This window comes from Saccopteryx bilineata, chromosome X, assembly GCF_036850765.1.
Source record: "Saccopteryx bilineata isolate mSacBil1 chromosome X, mSacBil1_pri_phased_curated, whole genome shotgun sequence".
NCBI lineage: Eukaryota > Metazoa > Chordata > Mammalia > Chiroptera > Emballonuridae > Saccopteryx > Saccopteryx bilineata.
Genome location: NC_089502.1, coordinates 76,253,011 through 76,273,992, shown reverse-complemented (window position 1 = coordinate 76,273,992; position 20,982 = coordinate 76,253,011). Strand labels below are relative to the sequence as shown.

General features: G+C 38.9%; 1 protein-coding gene across 1 annotated transcript in view; it reads left to right on the top strand.

The window, feature by feature from the left end:
- The window catches only part of TEX11 (testis expressed 11), a 177,839-nt gene that overhangs the window by 139,913 nt on the left and 16,944 nt on the right, over positions 1-20,982 (top strand). Inside the window, exon 24 of the mRNA XM_066250480.1 lies at positions 6,400-6,472. Coding sequence (XP_066106577.1) covers positions 6,400-6,472 — 73 coding nt within the window. The remainder of the gene's footprint in view (positions 1-6,399; positions 6,473-20,982) is intronic.

Here is a 20,982-nt window from a genome sequence, read left to right as displayed (position 1 = left end):
CTTCTTTCTTTCAAGCTATGAAAATTGTCTCCAAGTTGGACCACTAGTATTTTTTGTATGATTTTAAGGTCTAGATGTCTATTTTTTCCTTTTACCTAGACAAACAAAATAAAAATTCCAAGTTTCCCATATGTGTCAGTTTCTTTTCTTTCCAATTAATATAAATCCTTTTTGCTGGTAATTCTTTATTATGTTATTTTCTTTTTTTATATGATTTTTCATATCTGAAACAGACTCTCAACAAATCTCTGCTCACGCATTTTCCATCCTTTTTCTTTGTTGTTGAGTACAACTCAAAAAAACATTTGAGTACCAAGCACTCTGCTAAGTACTGGAGATCAAGAAAACAAAGTACTTATCCCTGAGAAGTAAAGTGCTCTTTTTAGAAACCTTTCTATTGTAAAAGAAGATGAAACAATCTATGTGCCCCAGAGCTAAACCAGAAACAATCATTTTGCTTTTTAACAAGAGCAATGTAATTTTCTTCTCAATAGTTTTTAATGCTTTACTTTAAAAACACAATAATATCTTGATTTTGCATGGTGCTTTTAACTTTTTTGAAGTTTACCTTTTAAGTTGGTAGTCCTGACTTTATTAATTTTTTTTATCTCAGTGAATAGAGATCAGATTGATGTGAGAAATTTCACAAACTCTCAAGTACAGTTCTTAATTATTTTGTTTGTTTCAAACAACTGTTCTTTTTCTTCTGTTCTTCCTTTTGCACACACTTGTTTCCTAAGAACTCTCCAACTTAGTAACCCTTAAAAAATTTTCTTTGGGTAAAGATGTGCTCTGTCTCTCTAATGAGGACTTGTTGAATTCTACTAAATACAAAATCTGTGTTCCTTGTTCTCTAAATTTTCATAAATTGGAGTATTTCCAAATGATGATGAAGGACTGTAGATGTCCTGCATAATCTTATCAACAGTGTCTCTACTGTCCTGAGTATGAGTTAGGGAGAGGTGAGGGATACTTAAAAAAAATAGAGTAATTGTAATTTATCAAGGAACCACATCTTTCTCCTACAGTGGTCAGCAAAGCGTGGCTCGTGAGCCCCATGCGGCTCTTTGGCCCCTTGAGTGTGGTTCTTCCACAAAATACTACGTGCAGGCGCTACCTTGATAAGGAATGTACCTACCTATATAGTTTAAGTTTAAAAAATTTGGCTCTCAAAAGAAATCTTAATCATTGTACTATTGATATTTGGCTCTGTTGACTAATGAGTTTGCCAACCATTGTAGAACAAGAGTGGATAAACTACTGCTAACTGACCAAATCAGGCCTGTGGCCTGATTTTCTGTACCCTGAGAGTTAAGAATTTAATGGTTCTTAGAATGTTCAGAGTTGTGCAACTATTAACACAATCTAATTTTAGAACTTTTTTTCTCACTCTAAATATCCCTTACCAATTAGCAGTGACTTTCCATCCCTACCACCAGCCCTAGACAACAACTCATCTACTTTCTGTCTCTATAGATCTGTCTATTCTCAATATTCCATGTAAATGTCATCGTACTATTACAGTTTTATATAGCAGGTTCCTTTCATCATTTTTCAGTAATGTTTTTTAGGTTCTTCATGTTGTAGCTTGGATTAATACTTCATTTTTTTTGTTTGTTTTGGGGTTTTTTTTGTATTTTTCTGAAGCTAGAAACCGGGAGAGACAGACAGACTCCCGCATGCGCCCGACCGGGATCCACCTGGCACGCCCACCAGGGGGCAACACTCTGCCCACCAGGGGGCGACGCTCTGCCCCTCCGGGGCATCTCTCTGCCGTGACCAGAGCCACTCTAGTGCCTGGGGCAGAGGCCAAGGAGCCATCCCCAGCGCCTGGGCCATCTTTGCTCCAATGGAGCCTTGGCTGCGGGAGGGGAAGAGAGAGACAGAGAGGAAGGAGAGGGGGAGGGGTGGAGAAGCAAATGGGCGCTTCTCCTGTGTGCCCTGGCCGGGAATCGAACCCGGAACTTCTACACGCCAGGCCGACGCTGTACCACTGAGCCAACCGAGCAGGGCACTTCATTTGTTTTTATGGCTGAATAATATTTCATTGTGTGAATATACCATATTCTGCTTATCCATTCACCCATTGGAGGTTTTTCTTTAATTTTCATATATTATGAATAATGCTGCATGTCCAAATTTTGTGTGGACATGTGTTTTTGTTTCTCTTGAAAATATACCTAGAAATGGAATTGCTGTGCCATATGATAACTCTATGTTGTTATCATTTGAGAAACTACTAGACTTCTCCAAAGCAGCTGTACCATTTTACATTCCCACCAGCAAAGAATGAGGTTTCTACATCCTCCACCTACTTAACCACTACTTGTTGTTTTGTCCTTTGGATTATGGCCATCCTAGTGAGTATGGAGCTTGAGACTTGTTTGGAGGTTCCAGCAGGGGAGTGCAGCTACTCATATACCCTTGATCAAAGAATGGTCCTCTCCTCTATGGGAGAAGGTTGTCCTCTTCGACTGAGTGCACAACTTCAAGAGGGATGCACATAGAGCAGTGAGGGTGGAAGGGGACACCTGCCTAGCCAGCCAGATCAGCTGAATCAACCCTGGAGATCAGTGGGGTGACAGATGTCGCAGCCAGCTCACCCTCACATCCCCTAGTGAGTAGGAAGTGCTATCTCATTGTAGTTTTGATGTGCATTTTCGTAATGACTAATGATGTCATTACTAATGCCACAAGATGTTGAGCTTCTTTTTATGTGCTTATTTTCCACTTACATATCTGTAAAATGCCTATTCAGATTTTTTGACCATTTTAATAGGGTTATTTGTATTTTTTGTTTACAGAGACAGAGAGAGGGATAGATAGGGACAGACAGACAGGAACGAAGAGAGATGAGAAGTATCAATCATCAGTTTTTCGTTGTGACACCTTAGTTGTTCATTGATTGCTCTCTCATGTGCCCTGACCATAGGGCTACAGCAGACCAAGTAACCCCTTGCTCAAGCCAGAGACCTTGGGTCCAAGCTAGTGAGCTTTACTCAAATCAGATGAGCCCATGCTGAAGCTGGGGACCTCGAGGGTCTCGAACCTGGGTCCTCTGTGTCCCAGTCCAACGCTCTATCCAATGCACCACCACTCAGGCGATTATTTGTATTTTTAATACTGAGTTTTAATAGTTCTTCACATATTGATCCTAGGCTTTTATCAGATACAATTTGCAATTATTCTATTCCATTATGTGGTTGCTTTTTCCCTTTATTGCTAGTGCCTCTTGAAGCGTAAACATTTTCAATTTTGATGATGCCCATTTTCTTTATTTTGTTGCTGTTGCTTGTGTTTTGGGTTTTAAGTCTAAGACTATTGCCTAATTCAAGATCATGAAGGTTCACCCCTATATATTCTTCTAAGAGTTTTACATATTTAGTTCTTACATTTAGGTCTGTGATCTATTTTCAGTTGATTTCTGTGGGTGGCATAAGATAAGAGTGTCTAATGTTATTCTTTCACAATTAAATATCTAATTGTCCCAGGACCATTTGTTGAAAACTACTTGTTTCCCATTGAATTATATTGGCACCCTTGTTGAAAATCAACTGATCATAAATGGAAAGATTTATCTCTAGGACCTCAATTTCATTCCATTGACGTCTATGTCTGTCCTTGTGGCGATACCACACTGTTTTGATTATTGTAGCTTTGTAATAACTTTTGAAATAGAGATGTGTTTGTCCTTCAACTTTGTTCTTCTTTCTCAAGATTGTTTTAGTTATTCTGGTCCTTTGAATTTCCATATGAAAGTTAGGATCAATTTGTCAATTTCTACAAAGAAGCTAGCTGGGATTTTGATAGAGATTGCACTAAATCTGTAGATCAGTTTGGAGATAATATATTGCAGTCTTAACGATGTATGGTTTCCTTTAGTTGTTTTGTTGCCAGCAGAATTGTGGTTCTTGTATGGAGTCTCAGGAAAGGAATTTTACAGGACCCACATTTGGAGAAACTTAGGCTGTTGCAATAAGATTTATTAGAGGTTGAAATAAAAGGCTGCCCTATAGTCTTTCAGTGTCCCATCTCCATCTATCTTTTCCAGGAAAAAATCCAGTCTAGTCTTCAGTAAGCCTAGTATAAAGACCAAAATTCAGATATTCTGCACCATATCTAAGCTCAGTCCAGTCCAGGAGCTGCTCAGAGCCTGTACTTGGGAACTCCTCTGGCCGCCAACCCACACAGCAAGGCTGTAAACATGACGAGCACATTTTTCTCTGCAGGAAGGTTGAGAGAAGGGCAAAAAGGGCAAGATCTCCATTAAGCCCTTATTTATATTTTCTGGCTGAAAAGTACTAGTTCCCTTTTAAGCTAACCAAACAATTTCTTTAAAATTTTGTGGGCTTGTATTGGTTCCTTCCACTAACCAGTCAGATCTTTTTTCTAGGCTATACTGACAGGCCTTTATGGCCACCAATCTTGGCTTTTACTGCATATGCCATGCAGAGAAAGCACAGAAGCACCTCCTACTATAGTCTGGGGAGCTGGGAAAAACAGTTCTTCCTCCTTACCTGGGAAGAAGGGAATGTTACTCTCTTTAATTGGGCAGTCCCCTTGGGTGTCCAAAATTGTAAATGCTACAGTTCCCTAGTAAAGGAATGCTGCAGCTTCTTACTGAAGTATGCTTTCCAATTTTATATTTATACAGTGTCCATTTCCCTTTGCTCTCTTTTCCTATTAATATCTAGTTACCTATCTATGTTGACAGTTTGAACATATTTTAAATAGATGCTTTGAAACCTGTGACTACTAAGTTCAACATCTGGATTTTTTCAAAATAAGTTCCTGTTGCCTGCTTTTTTTTCCCTGCATGAGTCATATATTCTTGTTTCTTTGAATATTTCATAATTTTTTGTTGAAAACTGGACATTTTTAGTTGATATATTGGAGCATCTTTGAACACTGATTCCACCCCTTTGAGGCCTGTTGTTAATATTTGCTTATTAATTTGTTTAGTGACTTGGCTGGGCTAGATCATTGAAGTTATTTCCCCTAGCTGTATCATTATTCAGAGGGCAGTCTTTGCCTGTGCAGTCACCCTGGCCCCTCTTCTCCAAAGGGATGAAATGGTTTTAGCCAGGTTATTTTTGACTATCTCTTTCCCTGATCTTTCTGTCTCTGTTAGGCTTCTCAGTGGCCTTCTTCTAGTCTTAACGTGTGTGTGTGTGTGTGTGTGTGTGTGTGTGTGTGTGTGTGAGAGAGAGAGAGAGAGAGAGAGAGAGAGACAGAGAGAGACAGAGACAGAGAGACTCCTTTGGCATAAATTGAAGGGGAAGTGGTCTTAGGTTTTTCTTCCCCTAGTTTTCTTTTAACTAGTCTACTGTTTTGCTTGTTGATATCATTGAACCTCTTAATTGTTCAACACTAAGATCTCCATGGTATTTTATAGCGCCCTTAGACTTGAACTTTCCTATACTCCATTCCAATTAAAGTCAGTCCTTTTAAAGAGAGCTACAGAGCCCATCCATCTAATGGCCTGCCTCTCCTCCTAAGCAGAAGCTCTGTACCCCTTGTTTTGTTGCTGTAGGCAGGGACAGTGGCCCATTTCTATCAAAGTGACAATCCAGCTCTTTAGATTGTCCCCAGTGGAGGGCTGGGCAGGGGTCATAGCCTCTGGCATTCTTGGCTTCTCCCAGCATAGAAATTTCTATCTCATAAACAAGCTAAAGTAAGGGCAATTGAGACCTAGTGTTCTTAGTATGCCATGCCTGGTATGGGGTGGGGACTGGAGAGAGGAAGAGAGCTCCAGACCTCTCAGTTGTACATGTTTTATAATAGCTTCTGCAATACAGTACTGGAGGAGGGAAATGAAAAGCACCAGCAGCATACTCCTTCTGGGAATTCTTAGCCTGGAAACTGAGAGGGTAAAGGAAGCCCCGTCTTCTTGGCCACACCCACCTAAAGTAGCACTTATATAGTATGCTGAGCTGGGGATTGGTGAGCAAGCAGGTCATGACTTAACTGCTACAGGTGCTCGCTGTTCTTACTGAAACTTAGAAGATTTCTTAGGATAGATTTACTATATGCCCTTAGGCCATTTCCTGAGACTTTTACACAATTTCATAATTTTTTATAATTTTCAGTTATAGTTGTTTTGCTGGACAGAGGGTTCATGGAGCTTCTCACACTACCACCCCGAAAGTGCTTCTCTTCTGTCCTAGGTTATTAAAGAAAATGATAACGTTCAGATTTTTTATGTAATCCTCATTTTCCTAGAATACTAAGGAAAAGTACAAATAGAAGCTAATATTTCTATGTAAATTCTAAACTGTTCAGTTTAAACTATCATTTCATTTATAACTGATTTTAATGAAAATCATATCAAGGTATTTAATTTGCTTAAAGTTTTGTTTGGCTGAAACTAATGGTTTTTTGTTCATTGTTGCCAAATAGACCAGATACCTGAATCGTGCACTTGAAGAGATCCATAGCTGCAGAGACATCTGGAATCTCCTGAAAGGAACAGGTATAGTGGGAACTGGGAATTTGGTAATGCAAGTATTTGAAATCTGAATAACCCAGTCTTTTATCACCAGAAATTTGTGCCATTGCAGTACTTGATAATCAGTCAACTGATTCTTTAAGAACTAATTTTTCCACACTGTATGTCTGTATCTTGACTCTATGACACACTGTATGGAGTAAGAATCTTTTTTACCTTGCTTTTTATGGAACTATAGTATTGAATATATATGACATTATTACTCTTAGGTCACTATGTAAAAGTCTAATAAACTTTGACATTGAGTAAATATAAGCTAAATAGTCTTCCAAACCACAATCATGCTGTCAGATACTGGTAACATTTTCTTATGAGATAATCAGAATAGTGGTAAACATTTTAAAGTTTCATAGTAGTTTGCTACTGTTTTCCTAATTGAGGATGGTATTGGCTTTTAGGTTTAGATAGACTTTTTATATTCTGTCCGCTTGTTTCTGTTTTAGTTATAATTTTAGAAAATAAATAGATACTGAATTGCATGCCTTCTCAGATTCTAGAATCTTATTTTTTCTCTTTTAAATATTAATATTTTGAATTATAATAGTAGATGTCCTGACTGACCAGGTGGTGGCACAGTGGATGGAGTGTCAGACTGGGATGCAGAGGACCCAGGTTTGAAACCCCGAGGTCACCAGCTTGAGCCCAAGGTCACTGGCTTGAGCAAGGGGTCACTCGCTCTGCTATAGCCCCCCAGTCAAGGCACATATGAGAAAGCAATCAATGAACAACTGAGGTGCCACAGCAAAGAATTGATGCTTCTCATCTCTCTCTTTCTGTCTGTCCCTATCTCTGTCTCTGTCATGGAGAAGAGAAAGAAAAAAAATAGATGTCCTAAAATTAAGTAATCATTGCATTTCTTGAATAAACCGCATTTGGTTATAATGTGTTATTACTTTTTAAATGTTGATGGATTTAGTTGCCTAATAACCCTGAATTATTGGTCTGTCTTTTTTTTTTTTTTTGGTATGTGATATCTTAGATTTTTTGGTATCAAACTATAGGCATTATAAGGAAGAAGATAAACACATGAAATTTAATTCACCTCTGTTAATCTGTGACAAGGATTTAAAGGAATAAAAAGAACAAAGTGAAAAGATAGAGAAAACTTACATAAGATACTTATTATAGAAGATTTAATAGAAATATACTCTATAGCCTGAACATAGAAAACTCATCTTCTTTTCATGTGGCCTTTGGACATTTACAAAATTGATCATAAGGAAAACCTGAATAAATTTTAATATATATAAATAAAACATGATATTATCTGATTACAATGCAGTAAAACTAAGACTTAATAATAGAATCAAGAAACAAAACCTTTTATCGTTTTGACATTTTATTTCATTTAGTTTTAATTTTTATTGAATTTATTGGGGTGACATTGGTTCATAAAATTATATAGGTTTCAGGTGTGCAATTCTATAACACATCATCCATGCACTGTATTGTGTGTTCACCACCCTAAGTTAAGTCTCTTTTCCATCACCATTTATCCCCCCTTTACTCTCCTCTACCTCCTCCCCACACACCCCCTTTCCCTCTGGTAATCACGTCTATGCCTTTCATTTTTTTGCTTAATCCCTTCACCTTTTCCACCCTGACCCCCAACCCCCTCCCCTCTGACAGCTGTCAGTCTGTTCTCTGTCCCTATAGGTCTGTTTCTATTGTGTCTATTAGTTGATTTTGTTCATTAGATTCCACATATGAGTGAAATCATATGTTATTTGTCTTTCTCTGACTGGCTTATTTCACTTAGCATAATACTCTTCAGGCCCATCAATGCTGTCAAAAAGGTAAGGTTTTTTTTGTTTTTTCAACTCAGTGGTATTCCGTTGCATAACTGTACCACAGCTATTTTAGCCACTCATCTACTGATAGGCACTTGGGTTGCTTCCAAATCTTGGCTATTGTAAATAAGGCTGCAATAACATAGGCGTGCGTGTATTCTTTTGAATTAGTGTTTCGGGTTTCTTCAGATATATTCCCAGAAGTGGAATGGCTGGATCATGAGGCAGTTCCATTTTTAGTTTTTTTAGGTAAATTCCATACTGCTTTCCACAGTGACTGCACCATCTTCATTTCCACAAACAGTGCACAAGGATTTTCTCCACACCTTTGCCAAGTCTTATTGTTTGTTGATTTATGGATGGTAGCCATTCTGACAAGTGTGAGGTGATATCTCATTGTGGTTTTAATTTGCATTTCTCTTATGGTTGATGACATTGAGCACCTTTTTTTATGTCGACCATCTATATGTCCTTTTTGGAGGAGTGTTTATTCAGGTCCTTTGCACATTTTTTAATTGGATTTTTTGGGAGGTGTTGAATTTTATAAGTTCTTTGTACATTTTAGATATTAATTCCTTATCAGATGTATCACAGTATATGTTGTCCTATACAATGGGTTGTCTTTTCATTTTGTTCCTAGCTGTATTAACTAACATTATTGTGGTAATTATTTTGTAAGATATATGGGTATCAAATCATCTCATTGTATACCTTAAAACTTACACAAGTTATAGCAAACATATCTCAGTGAAGCTGGGAGGAGGAATCCAGCAATATATAAAAAAGAATTGTATGCCACCCAAAAGATCATTAGATGCAGCTACAGGGATGGATGGTGGATTATAGTGTGTAATTAAAATTGATTTTATTTTAAAGTAAAAGATAATAAAATAAAATATGAATTTAAAAAATAAAAGGTAGTAGCAGAATAGACTATACTAGGTCATGTCTTATTTTAAACATGGTTTTATTTCATTGTTTTGATTTCCTGGGAACTCTATATGTTTTGGATTTTTTCTTTTCCTATCTTCTAAAATCTATAATTTTCTCTCCTTAAAGTTTTACTTTTCATTTTGAACACTTGTTAAAGATTTTATTTAACTCATTAATTAATAAAGGAGCCAGTAAAATGTTAAAATTTGCTCAAAAGAGAATTGAAACACACATACAGATAGTTAGGAAATGAATTTACAAGTACAGGCAAAACTGTACTGGCAAAACATCCTGTTTTAAAAAAGGACAGATTTTTATATAACCAGTACAAATAAGTATATTGTCATGAAAAGTAGTGAGATGTAGTAAAAGTTTCTGAATTCAGAAAGAGAGGTAGGGTGGGGAGGAAGTGAATGAGAGTCATAAATTTAAAAATATTGTGATTTCGTTTACAGTAGTGTCTGGTAAATTGTTTTTGAGTTATAAATAACTTACAAAGAAAGAGAAAGAATTTTCTCGAGTATTCAGAGAGTAGAACATCAAAACACTATCAACAATATTTCAAATAAATAACCACAATTAAATTTCCCTCATCAATTTACTCAGTCTTATGTAATTAGTACTCTGCTGGATCTTGGGTTGGCAGTCTGCTTTGATAAAGCTGTATGCTTCTAAAATAAAATAAAGTTATAAATAAATAAAGGAGACCTTCACTAAGTGCACTCGTATGTTCTTAAGATGTATATATAGTGTCAATTCAGAAGCCTATATCTAAAAGTCTGTTCTGTCACTTCAGTAGTTTGAAGTACCTGGAACAGTGCTTTTCTGTGAGGTTCAAAGATTGTCCTTCCTTGTCCCAATAACTTTAGCTCTTTAATAAATGAGGTAATTCGGATCAGAAAATTGTTCTGGTAAAACACAGAATTTGCTATTTAAGCAGATTACATAGAAGGTAAAGAATAAACTTTCATTCTTGACCAAGTGGTGGCACAGTGGATAGAGCAACAACCTGGGACGCTGAGGACCCAGGTTCAAAACCCAAGGTCTCTGGCTTAAGCCCAAGGTCGCTGGTTTGAATCTAAGGTTACTGGCTTGAGCAAGGGGTCACTGGCTCAGCTGGAGTCCTCCGGTTAAGGCACCTATGAGAAGTAAACTAAGGAAGCAAGCCCATCAAAATCAAGATAAACTTTGTCACATTTTAATACATTGCAGAGCTTTATTTCAGAATCAGATTTAAACCAGGGCAAATAACATTTATTTTCCAAGTTTGTTCTTCACTGTGTTCTTTTTTTTTTTCTTTTTTACACAGACAGAGAGAGAGTCAGAGAGAGGGACAGGCAGGCAGGAATGAAGAGAGATGAGTTTTTCGTTGCGGCATCTTAGTTGTTCATTGATTGCTTTCTCATATGTGCCTTGACCTTGGGCCTTCAGCAGACCGAGTAACCCCTTGCTCAAGCCAGTGACCTTGGGTCCAAGCTGGTGAGCTTTTTGCTCAAACCAGATGAGCCCGCTCTCAAACTGGCGACCTCGGGGTCTCAAACCTGGGTCCTCCGCATCCCAGTCCGACGCTCTATCCACTGCTCCACCGCCCAGTCAGGCTTCACTGTGTTATTTTTTTTTTATTAAATTTAATGCAGTGACATTGATAAATCAGGGTACATATGTTGAGAGAAAATATCTCTAGATTATTTTGACATTTGATTGTGCTGTATACCCCTCCCGCAAAGTTAAATTGTCTTCTGTCACCTTCTATTTGGTTTTCTTTGTGCCCCTCCCCTCCCCTAACCCCTCTCTCCTTCTTCACCCCATCCCCCCTCCCCCAACCCCCCGCCCCTTTGCCATCACATTCTTGTTCATGTCTCTGAGTCTCATTTTTATGTCCCTTCTATGTATGGATTCATCTCAGTTTTTTTTCTGATTTACTTATTTCACTCCGTATAATGTTATCAAGGTCCATCCATGTTATTGTAAATGATCCGATGTCATCATTTCTTATGGCTGAGTAGTATTCCATAGTATATATGTACCAAAGTTTTTTAATCCACTCGTCCTCTGATGGACACTTGGGCTGTTTCCAGATCTTCGCTATTTTCACTGTGTTATTTTATCTGGAACAAATTTTCAACCTTTTTTGGGGATCTGGCAGGTCAAAACTATTTTCATAATAATACTAAAATACATAGTTTTCTGGAGTCTACATGATGTGTGATGCTGTAATAGACTAAATGCAGAAGCAGACATGAGAATCTAGCTGTTGCTATTAAGTCAGGCATTAAGGAGCTTTTCAAAAAAGGTGAAATGATTTTTTGGGTTTTTTTAGGTATTTTTTAAAATTGATATCATGCAGCCTGACTAGGTGGTGGCGCAGTGGGTAGAGCATTGGACTGGGACGCGAAGGACCCAGGTTCGAAACCCTGAGCTCACCAGCTTGAGCCCAAGATCGCTGACTTGATAAAGGGGTCACTCACTCTGCTGTGCCCCCCCCCGTCAAGGCACATATGAGAAAGCAATCAATGAACAACTAACATGCCGCAACGAAGAATTTTTTTTTTTCGCAACAAAGAATTGATGCCTCTTATCTGTCTCTCTTCCTGTCTGTCTGCCCCTATCTATCCCTCTCTCTGTCAAAAAAAAATTTTTGATATCATGCAATGGGTTCATCTCTAACTAATTCCATCAGTTAGTGTATTTAAATTTTCTGTTTTAATTTCTAATATGGTAAATATTGATAGTTATAGCCCACCTATGAAAAATCTCTTTGGAAGTTCTTGATAATTTTTTCAGAGTATAAAAGATCTTGAAAACAGAAAGTTTGAGGACTACTGATTTAAGAATAAATACAGCCTGACCAGGCAGTGGTGCAGTGGATAGAGCGTCAAACTGGGATACGGAGGACCCAGATTCGAGACCCCGAGGTCACCAGCTTGAATGCGGGCTCATCTGGTTTGAGCAAAACTCACCAGCTTGGACCCAAGGTCGCTGGCTTGAGCAAGGGGTTACTCGGTCTGCTGAAGGCCCACGGTCAAGGCACATATGAGAAAGCAATGAATGAACAACTAAGGTGTCGCAATGAAAAACTGATGATTGATGCTTCTCATCTCTCTCTGTCTCTGTAAAAAAAAAAAAAAAGAAGACTAAATACATTTTTCTTTGAAAACAGAAGCACCTGTCAATTGCTCATAATATAATCTCAACCACTTGGGGTTTTTTTTAGAAATTAAATTTAATGGGGTTGACAACAACTTTATTTTAATTGTAACTTAACCAAAATAATTTCTAGTTCAAAGAGAAAACTTAGGTGTAATTATAAACCATATCTCACCCACAAACATTATAGCACACTTGCAGATTTCATAAACACACATAGCATAGCTTTCAATGGCCATACTCATTCCTTTTAAAGAGGAAAAATGAACATTCATTAACATGACCCAAAGTTATTGCCCCTCTAAAACATATAAAAATGAGAAGAAATAGTGTACAAACGTAGTGCTGTTTAAATATTCTATTTTATTTAAAGGTTTTCTTGAGCCTGACCAGGCAGTGGTGCAGTGAATAGTGTCAGCCTTGGATGCAGAGGACCCAGGTTTGAAACCCTGAGGTCGCCAGCTTGAGCACAGGGTTGCCGGCTTGAGTGAGGGGTCATAGAAACAACCCTATGTTCGCTGACTTGAACCTAAGGTCGCTGGCTTGAACAAAGGGTCACTGGCTCATCTGGAACCCCATAGTCAAGGAACATATGAGAAAGCAACCAATGCGTAACTAAGGTGCCGCAACTATGAGTTGATGCTTCTCATCTCTCTCCCTTCCTGTCTGTCCTCCCTTTCTCTCTCTCGCTTAAAAATTATGTTGATATCTAGTAACTATCCATTAATTAACTAAATATCTTTTGTATTTTTCCAAAGTGAGAAGTGGGGGAGGCAGGCAGACAGACTCCCATGTACTCAACCAGTGTCCACCCAGCATGCCCATCAGGGGGCGATGCTCAGCCCCTCTGGGGCATTGCTCTGCTGCAATCAGAGCCATTCTAGTGCCTGAGGCCAGGCCTTGGAGCCATCCTCAGCTCCTGGGCCAACTTTGCTCCCATGGAGACTTGGCTGTGGGAGGGGAAGAGAGAGAGAGAGAGAAAGGAGAAGGGGAAGAGTAGAAAAGCAGATGGCACATCTCCTGTGTGCCCTGATCAGGAATCGAATCGAGGACTTCCACATGCCGGGCCTTCACTCTACCACTGAGCCAACTGGCCAGGGCTAATTAACTCAATATCAGTCCAACATCTTAAGATAAATATCTTGTAACTCATTTTAAATCTAACAGTCTACAAAACGAGAATAGTTATTGCTGAAATAAAAAATTTGTCAGGAGAGGCCTGACCTGTGGTGGTGCAGTGGATAAAGCATCGACCTGGAAATGCTGAGGTCACCGGTTCGAAACCCTGGGCTTGCCTGGTCAAGGCACATATGGGAGTTGATGCTTCCAGCTCCTCCCCCCCTTCTCTCTCTCTGTCTCTCCTCTCTCTCTGTCTCTCCCTCTCCAAAATGAATAAATTAAAAAAAATTTGTCAGTAGAATAACTTTTTTCATTTTTTATTAATTTAATTAATTGTGTTTACACAGATTCTAGGGTCACCCCGAATACATCCCCCTCCCCCCTATTCCCCTCAACATCTCCCTTGACCCCCTCCATACAGCGCCCTACCCCCTTCCCTTCAGGTTTATCCCATCCTATCATCCCCTTTAACCTCTGTCCTCTTTTCGTCTGGTCCCTTTGATCCCTCCTCTGTCTCAATTTCATTCCTCAGTTCTCATTATTCCTTGGATTCCTCAAATGAGTGAGGTCATAAGATATTTTTTTTTCTCTGCCTGGCTTATTTCACTCAACATAATAGTTTCCAGGTCCCTCCATATTGTTGCAAAAGGTAATATTTCCTTCTTTTTCATAGCCCCATAGTATTCTGTTGTATATATGTACCACTGCTTTTTAATCCATTCGTCCACTGATGGGCACTTGGGCTGTTTCCAGATCTTCGCTATTGTGAACAATGCTGCCATAAACACAGGGTGCATTTCTTTTTTTCAGTAGGTGATATGGTGTCCTTTGGATATATTCCTGTAAGTGGGATGGCTAGGTCAAAGGGCAGTTCCATTTCTAATTTTTTGAGGATTCTCCATACTGTTTTCCACAGTGGCTGCACCAGTCTGCATTCCCACCAGCAGAGCAGGAGGGTTCCCCTTTCTTCACATCCTCACCAGCACCTATCGTGTGTTGTTTTGTTAATGAGCGCCATCTTGACTGGTGTGAGGGGATATCTCATTGTGGTTTTCATTTCTCTAATGATTAATGATGTTGAACGTTTTTTTCCTTTGTCTATTGGCCATCTCTATGTCCTATTTGGAGAAGTGTCTATTCATTTCTTGTGCCCATTTTTTGATTAGATTGTTTGAGTTCCTGGTGTTGAGTTTTACAAGTTCTTTATATTTTTTTTTTAATTTTTTTTTTTTACAGGGACAGAGAGAGTGTCAGAGGGATAGACAGGGACAGACAGATAGGAACGGAGAGAGATTAGAAGCATCAATCATCAGTTTTTCGTTGCGACACCGTAGTTGTTCATTGATTGCTCTCCCACACGTGCCGTGACCACGGGCCCTCAACAGACTGAGCAACCCCCCACTCGAGCCAGCGACCCTGGGTCCATGCTAGTGAGCTTTTTGCTCAAGCCAGATGAGCCCACGTTCTCAAGCTGGCAACCCCGGGGTCTCGAACCTGGGTTCTTCCGCATCCCAGTCTGACACTCCATCCACTGCGCCACCGCCTGGCCAGGCTTCTTTATAAATTTTGGTTATTAATCCCTTATCAGATGTATTGTCGAATATGTTCTCCCATTGTGTGGTTTGTCTTTTTATTCTGTTCATATTGTCTTTGGCTTTGCGAAAGCTTTTTAGTTTGATATAGTCCCATTTGTTTATCCTGTCTTTTATTTCATTTGCCTGTGGAGATAATTCAACAAAGATACTGCTGCGATAGATGTCGGTGAGCTTACTGCCTAAGTTTTCTTCTACGATACTTATGGTTTCACGATTTACATTTAAGTCCTTTATCCATTTTGAGTTTATTTTTGTGAATGGTGTAAGTTGGTGGTCTAGTTTCCTTTTTTTGCAGACAGTTGTCCATTTTTCCCAACACCATTTGTTAACCAGACTGTCTTTACTCCACTCTTACCTCCTTTGTCAAATATCAATTGTCCATAAAGATGTGGGTTTATTTCTGTGTTCTCTATTCTGTTCCATTGATCTATATGCCTGTTCTTATGCCAGTACCAGGCTATTTTGAGTACAATGGCCTTATAATATAACTTGATATCAGGAAGTGTGATACCTCCCACTTTATTCTTCTTTTTCAAGATTGCTGAGGCTATTCATGTTCTTTTTTTGGTTCCATATAAATTTTTGGAATATGTGTTCTATATCTTTGAAGTATATCATTGGTATTTTAATTGGTATTGCATTGAATTTATAAATTGCTTTGGGTAGTATAGACATTTTAATTATGTTTATCTTCCTAACCATGGGCATGGTATATACTTCCACTTGTTTGTGTCTTCCTTGATTTCTTTTATCAATGTTTTATAATTTTCTGAGTAAAAGTCTTTAACCTCCTTGGTTAAATTTACTCCTAGGTACTTTGTTGTTGTTGTTGTTGCAATAGTGAAGGGGATTGTTTCGTTAATTTCTCTGACAGTTCATTGTAGGTGTATAAAAATGCTCTGATTTCTATGTATTAATTTTATATCCTGTCACCTTGATGAATTCGTTTATTAGGTCCAGTAGGGTTTTTTGAGTGAGACTTTAGGGTTTTCTATATACAGTATCATATCAACTGCAAATAATGATACTTTTACTTCTTCTTTTTCAATTTGGATGCCTTTTATTTCTTCTTGTCTGATTGCTGTGGCTAAGACTTTCAGTACTATGTTGAATAAGAGTGGTGAAAGGGGGTACCCCTGCCTTTTTTCTGATTTTGGGAATTGCTTTTAATTTTTGTCCATTAATTATAATGTTGGTTGTGGGTTTGTCATAGATGGCCTTTATCATGTTGAGGTATTTCCCCTGTATTCCCACTTTGCTATGAGTTTTGATCATAAATAGGTGCTGGATTTTATCAAATACTTTTTCTGCATCTATTGAAATTATCATGTGGTTTTTCTCCTTCCTTTTGTTTATGTGGTGAATCACATTAATTGATTTGCGAATGTTGTACCATCCTTGTTTCCCCAGAATAAATCCCACTTGATCATGCATGATGTATGATTTTTTTCATGTATTGCTGGATCCAGTTTGCTAATATTTTGTTGAGGATTTTAGCATCTAAATTCTTCAGGGATATTGGCCTATAATTTTCTTTCTTTGTGTTGTCTTTGCCTGGTTTTGGAATCAGAATTATGCTCGCCTCATAAAAGGAATTTGGAAGTGTTTCTTCCTCCTGATTTTTTTTTTTGTAGTTCTCTGAAGTTGGAAATGGGGAGGCAGTCAGACAGACTCCCGCATGCGCCCGACCAGGATCCACCTGGCATGCCCACCAGGGGGCGATGCTCTGCCGCAATCAGAGCTATTCTAGCGCCTGAGGCAGAAGCCACAGAGCCATCCCCAGCGCCCGGGCAAACACTGCTCCAATGGAGCCTTGGCTGCAGGAGGGGAAGAGAGAGACAGAGAGGAAGGAGAGGGGGAGGGGTGGAGAAGCAGATGGGCGCTTCTCTTGTGTGCCCTGGCTGGGAATCGAACCCGGGTCCCCTGCACGCCAGGCCAACGCTCTACCACTGAGCCGACCAGCCAGGGCCCTCCTGAATTTTTTGAAATAGCTTGAGAAGGATAGGAGTTAGTTCTTCTTTGAATATTTGGTAGAATTCACCAGTGAAGCCATCAGGCCCAGGAGCTTTTTGATATCTGTTTCGATCTCTTTTGTTGTAATCAGTCTGTTTAGGTTTTCTGATTGATTTTTGGAAGATTATATGTTTCAAGGAATTTGTCCATTTCACCTAGGTTGTTTAATTTTTTGGCATACAGTTCTTCATAGCATTTTCTTACAATATTTTGTATTTCTGTTGTGTCAGTTGTTATTTCTCCACTCTCATTTCTAATTTTATTTATTTGAGTCCTCTCTCTTCTTTTCTTGGTGAGTCTTGTTAAAGGTTCATCGATCTTGTTTACCCTTTCAAAGAACCAGCTCTTGGTTTCATTGATCCTCCATATTGTTTCTTTAGCTTCTATGTCATTTATTTCCACTCTGATCTTTATTATTTACTTCCTTCTACTACCTCTGGGCCTTACTTGCTGTTCTTTTTATAGTTCTTTTAGATGAAGGGTTAGGTTGTTTATCTGAGCTTTTTCAAGCTTCTTAAGGAATGCCTGTAGCCTGACCAGGCGGTGGCACCGTGGTTAGAGCATCGGACTGGGATGCAGAGGACCCAGGTTCAAGATCCCGAGGTCACCAGCTTGAGCGTGGGCTCATCTGGTTTGAGCAAAAAGCGCACCACCTTGAACCCAAGGTCGCTGCCTCCAGCAAGGGGTCATTTGGTCTGCTGAAGGCCTGCGGTCAAGGCACATATGAGAAAGCAATCAATGAACAACTAAGGTATTACAACGCGCAGTGAAAAACTAATGATTGATGCTTCTCATCTCTCTCCGTTCCTGTCTGTCTGTCCCTGTCTATACCTCTCTCTGACTCACTGTCTCTGTGTTAAAAAAAAAAAAAAAAAAAGAATGGGAATGCCTGTAGTGCTCTGAACTTCCCTCTCAGGACTGCTTTTGCTGTGTCCCATAAATTTTGAGTTGTTGTTTGCTCATTATCATTTGTTTCTAGGAATTTTTTAATTTCTTCTTTGATCTCGTTAACCCATTCGCTATTTAATAACATGCTATTTAGTTTCCATGTGTTTGAGTATTTTTTAGTTTTTCTGTTATGCTTTATTTCTAGTTTCATGCCATTGTGAACAGATAAAATGCTTGATATGATTTCAATCTTCTTAAATTTTTTGAGACTGCTTTTGTGTCCTAACATATGGTCTATCTTAGAGAACGTACCATGAGCACTTGAAAAGAATGTATATTCTGCTGCTTTAGGGTGAAAGTTTCTAAAGATATCTATTAAATCAAGTTGATCTAGTGTGTACTTTAAGTCTGCTGTTTCTTTGTTAATTTTCTTTCTTGAGGATCTATCTAGTGATGTTAGTGGGGTATTGAAATCTCCTTCTATTATAGTATTGCTGTTGATCTCACCCTTTATATCCATCAAAGTCTGCTTTGTATATTTAGCTGCTCCTATATTAGGTGCGTAGATATTTATGATGGTTATATCTTCCTGTTGGATTGCTCCCTTTATCATTATGTAGTGACCTTCTTTATCCCTTACTATAACCTTTGTTTTAAAGTCCATGTTGTATGATATAAGTATTGCTACCCCAGGTTTTTTTTTTTTTATTTCCATTTGCATGAAATTTTTTTTTCCATCTTTTTACCTTCAGTTTATATTCATCTTTTGTTTTAAGGTTTGTCTCTTATAGGCAGCATATGTATGGATCCTGTTTCTTATCCAAGCAGCTACCCTATGTCTTTTTATTGAATCATTTAATCCATTTCCATTTAAGGTTATTATTGATATGTAGTTGTTTATTGCCATTTTATTCTTTAAAGCTGTATTTCTCTTTTGCTATATTCTTTTCCCACTTTGATCTGTTTACAATGGGCCCCTTAACATTTCCTGCAGCATTGGTTTGGTTGCAATGAATTCCTTGAGGGTTTTTTTTTCTGTGAAGCTTTTTATTTCTCCTTCAATTTTTTTTTTAAATTTTTATTTTATTTATTCATTTTTTTAGAGAGGAGAGAGAGAGACAGACAGAGAGAGAAGGGGGAAGGAGCTGGAAGCATCAACTCCCATATGTGCCTTGACCAGGCAAGCCCAGGGTTTTGAACTGGCGACCTCAGCATTTCCAGGTCGACGCTTTGTCCACTGCGCCACCACAGGTCAGGCTCTCCTTCAATTTTTAACGAGAGCCTTACTGGATAAAATGGTCTTGGTTATAGGCTCTTGTTCTGCATTATTTTGAATATTTCTTGCCATTCCTTTCTGGCCTCAAGAGTTTCTGCTGAGAAGTCGAATGTCATCCTTATGGGGGCTTCTTTGTAGGTGATAGCCTTCTTTTCTCTAGCAGTTTTTAATATTTTCTCTTTATCACTTAGCTTTGGTATTTTAATTATGATGTGTCTTGATGTAGGTCTCTTTGGGTTTCTCTCTAATGGAGTTCTCTGTGCTTCTTGAACTTGTGAGACCCTTCCTTCCATCAATTTAGGGAAGTTTTCAGCTATGATTTGATTGAATAAAATTTCTATCCCTTGTTCTTTCTCTTCTTCTTCAGGAACCCCTATGAAGCAGATGTTATTTCTCTTCATGTTGTCACAGAGCTCTCTCAGTTTCTTCAGACTTTTTGAGTCTCTTTTCTTTTTTCTGCTCTGCTTCCATGCCTTTGTTCATCTTGTCCTCCAACTCGCTGATTTGATCCTCAGCTTCATCCATCCTGCTTTTAATTCCTTCCATTGTGGTCTTCATTTCTGATATTGTATTTGTCACCTCTGACTGATTCTTTTTTAATATTTCAATGTCCTTTTTTATACTTTCTGTCTCTTTATTTAGGTGTTCGTAATGACCATCCATTGTTGTTGTAAGATCCCTAAGCATCCTAACAATCATTATTCTAAACTCTGCATCTGGCAGTTTGGTTATTTCCATATCACTCAGTGCCTTTTCTGGAAAGATTTCTCTTGTGGTTTCATTTGGATTGTACTTCTCTGTCTTCTCATTATGTCTGTGTGTTTGGGTGTGTTGTTTGTAGGGCTGGTTGAGTCTAGGTTTGGTGTTGTCCGGCTCCAATTTTCAGTTGTGTTATTTCTAGGTCTTCTTGGATTGTTATCAGCTGTTGTTTGTAATCCACTATAAGGATTGGCTTTTGTAGTAGAGCTGCTTTGAAGTCTTGATTTGTTTATTTTCTTCTGAGTTATCTTGGTGGTGGTCTTGTTTACTGATCTCAGCAGGGGGATTATTTGAAACTATCCAGGAATGTGTTGGGTGTAACCTAAGACTCTGAAAGCCTTATCTGCCAGTTACTCTCTCTAGGGGCAGGGTTCTTTCTCCACTTCAGTAGGGTGAGGTGTATCTCAGATCCCATGAAGAGCTTTGTTACTGCCCCTCCTCCCCACTTCTTGTTTTCAGCTGTTTCTTCTTGAGTTGATTGGAGCTGGAGAGATATCTTGAGATGGGTGACTGGGAACCACTTGTCTTGTGTTATGTGAAAGGATCAACTCCTCCCCCAGCTCTGGCCGCCTCCAGCACTGGATGAGTCAACGTCTCATGTCCTCCCATGCATTCCTCTGCCCCCTCTCCTTTTGGAAGATAAGCCAGCCCTTTCAACACACCTCATTCCCAAGTCCCCAGTCAAGTGGCTGTTAGCGATATTTACTACTCTTTTCCTTGGAATGAGAGCCCTTCTGGGCTCTCAGCCTCACACCCCCTTTGTTCCTGTAAGCAGGGGAGACTCACTGTTCCTCGGTGCTCTCTACCAGGCTCAGTGTGGCTTCTTTGCTCCTTGGTTTTTGAGAGCTTCTCTTGTAGTCTAGAGTTGCTTTTTCACACTGATTGTTCCTAAATTAATTTGTAATCCAGTTTGGTGGTGTGAGCTGGGAGTCCGTGCATCTACCTACTCCCCTG